Source organism: Microtus ochrogaster, linkage group LG7_11 (genome assembly GCF_000317375.1).
Source record: "Microtus ochrogaster isolate Prairie Vole_2 linkage group LG7_11, MicOch1.0, whole genome shotgun sequence".
NCBI lineage: Eukaryota > Metazoa > Chordata > Mammalia > Rodentia > Cricetidae > Microtus > Microtus ochrogaster.
In genome coordinates, this window is record NC_022032.1 from 3,398,868 (window position 1) to 3,401,469 (window position 2,602).

Genomic DNA, 2,602 nt, shown 5'->3' on the forward strand with positions numbered 1-2,602 from the left:
ACTGGGTATAGCTGAGGGAAGCCCTAGGTGTGATCCCCAGTACAACATAAACTGGTATAGCTAAGGCACATCTGCGCTCTCAGCACAAGAGGGATGGATGCAAGATGACTAAAACTTTAAAGTTATCCTTAGCTACAAAACAAATTTGAGGCCAGCCCTAACCTACATGAGACCCTTTGCTAAAAACAAACAACTAAAACCCAAACAACTTAGATGAAATGATATTGCTCTTAATTTAGAATAAGGCCATATAATTAAAGACCATTTTTAAGGTTCAAAGTAATGTAACACCAAAGAATAAAAGGTCACAATTTAAACAATAAACCAACATATCAGAACATAAGAGAAAATAATGATTAACATTACCACAGTGAATATCAACAGGGATGTTCTCAACTCCTCTTTTTACTGATCTTGGTCGCCCTTGCTCTGTGGAGGTTGAACCCCATTCATCAGCCCCTGCAACTGGCTGGTAATGCACCATGAGCTTAAACAGAAAAGATCAGAGTAACATAGTCTACATTAACTTATGATTTCATACATTTTGAAGACAGAAACACATCTTTCATATACCAAACCTCAACTGGAACTTTGAGATGTAACTCCTATAGACTAAGATGAGAACTCTGAAAATACATTAGACTAACAGATATTTCAATAATATCCTATGCAAGCCGGGCAGTGGTGGCGCACGCCTTTAATCCCAGCACTCGGGAGGCAGAGGCAGGCGGATCTCTGTGAGTTCGAGACCAGCCTGGTCTACAGAGCAAGTTCTAGGATAGGCTCCAGAGCTACAAAAAAACCCTGTCTCAAAAATCAAAAGATTATTTTTAGTCATATTGTAAATGTTAACAATAATTACCATGGTGGTGCACGCCTTTAATCCCAGCACTCGGGAGGCAGAGGCAGGCAGATCTCTGTGAGTTCGAGGCCAGCCTGGTCTAGAAGAGCTAGTTCCAGGACAGGAACCAAAAGCTACGGAGAAACCCTGTCTCGAAAATTTAAAAAAAAAAAAAATTTAGGGTTGGGGAAATGGCTCATTGGGCAAAGCACTCACTGTTTATCATAGTGTAGGACCGGAGTTAAAACCCTAGAGACCGTGAGTGATGGACACAATAGCACAAGCATCTTAATACCAATGCTCTTGAATTGGGAGGCAGAGCACAGGTTCTGGAAAATAGAGACAGAGAAGCCTTAAAGGCTTGTGGACTAGCTAACAATGAAGAACTCTGTCTCCGGGTAGAACAGGACTGACATCCACATCTGTCCTCTGACTTCAACAAGCACACTGCTGTATGTGCACACCCACATTCACACACACACAGACACATCATATTAATGCATATACCACACATGTATAAAATTCTTATGTAAAACCTGAATGGAGTAAATAATGACTATAAGTTTAATAACTTTTGAAATAGTGAATTTAATATCAACTATGCCAAAGGTTATCCTATGTGGCGTCCACAGAACAAAAGATAATGGTTTTGCTTAGTAATATCTTAACCTTTGATCTTATTCTCAGTAACATGCTTTTATTCACTTTACCTTTGGGTTGTGTAATATAATAATTTCTCTGTTTGGAGATTCTAGTTTCTTTTTCCATTCATCCAAAGTTACAGCAACCATGTACGTTTCCTTAAAATAAAATTTTATAATATAAATAAAATATTATACTTTCTAAGTACTTTTTGTTAAACCTGAAGTTATTATTAATGAATTCCAACAAGAAAATCATTCTACAACTTAACCAATTCATTTAAAAACTCTTGACAGTGTAATCCTGGCCTTGCATATATTAGACAAGCACTCTACCATTGACCTATATTCCCCAGCTCATTAACATTTTTAATTTTTTAAACAATTTTTTATTTATTTTTATTTTATGTGCGTTGGTGTTGTGCCTGCATGTCTGTCCGTGTGAAGAGATCAGGTCCCCTAGAACTGGAGTCACAAATAGCTGTGAGCTGCGATGTGGGTGCTGAGAACTGAACCTGGGTCCTCTGAAAGCAGCCAGTGCTCTTAAGCACTGAGCCATCTCTCCAGCCCCCTCATTGGACATTCTTTTACAATGACCAGCAGCCAAGTGTGGACACTATACCTGTAATCCCAGCATTTAGAAGGCTAAAACATGAAGATTACTGTGAATCTGAGGTCAGCCAGAGAAACACAATAAGACCTTGTCTCACAAAGATGCAGTATCTCAAAAAGGTAAGAGTGCTTGCCTAGCATATAAAAAGCCCATATTCTATCCGCAGCAAGGCATAAAACCAAGCATAGTGATAGATTCCAAAAAATCAAGGTGGTAGAAGCAGGAATATCAGAAATTGAAGCCATCTTCAAATACCTATCAAGTTTAGGGCCGGTCTGGGGTGAGACTCTGTCTCAAGAAACAAAACAAAACAAAACACTCCGGTCTCAAGCAAAAAAACAAACAAATAACAGATTAAAACAAAAAAAAAATACTACTTTGAATTCTATCACTATTCATATTGACACACAGGTCAATAACATTCTGTTTCGAGTTCAAGAAGACCAGCATTGCCGGGCGGTGGTGGCGCACGCCTTTAATCCCAGCACTCGGGAGGCAGAGGCAGGC

At 39.1% G+C, this 2,602-nt stretch overlaps 1 protein-coding gene across 2 annotated transcripts in view; it reads right to left on the reverse strand.

Annotated features, from left to right (window-relative positions):
• Positions 1–2,602, reverse strand: part of Ddhd2 (DDHD domain containing 2) — a 32,810-nt gene that overhangs the window by 26,413 nt on the left and 3,795 nt on the right. For both annotated transcript variants that reach the window (XM_026786886.1, XM_005362460.3), the window contains exons 4-5: positions 1,552–1,641; positions 367–487 (exon numbers count right to left, since the gene is read on the reverse strand). In XM_026786886.1, coding sequence (XP_026642687.1) covers positions 367–487; positions 1,552–1,641 — 211 coding nt within the window. The remainder of the gene's footprint in view (positions 1–366; positions 488–1,551; positions 1,642–2,602) is intronic.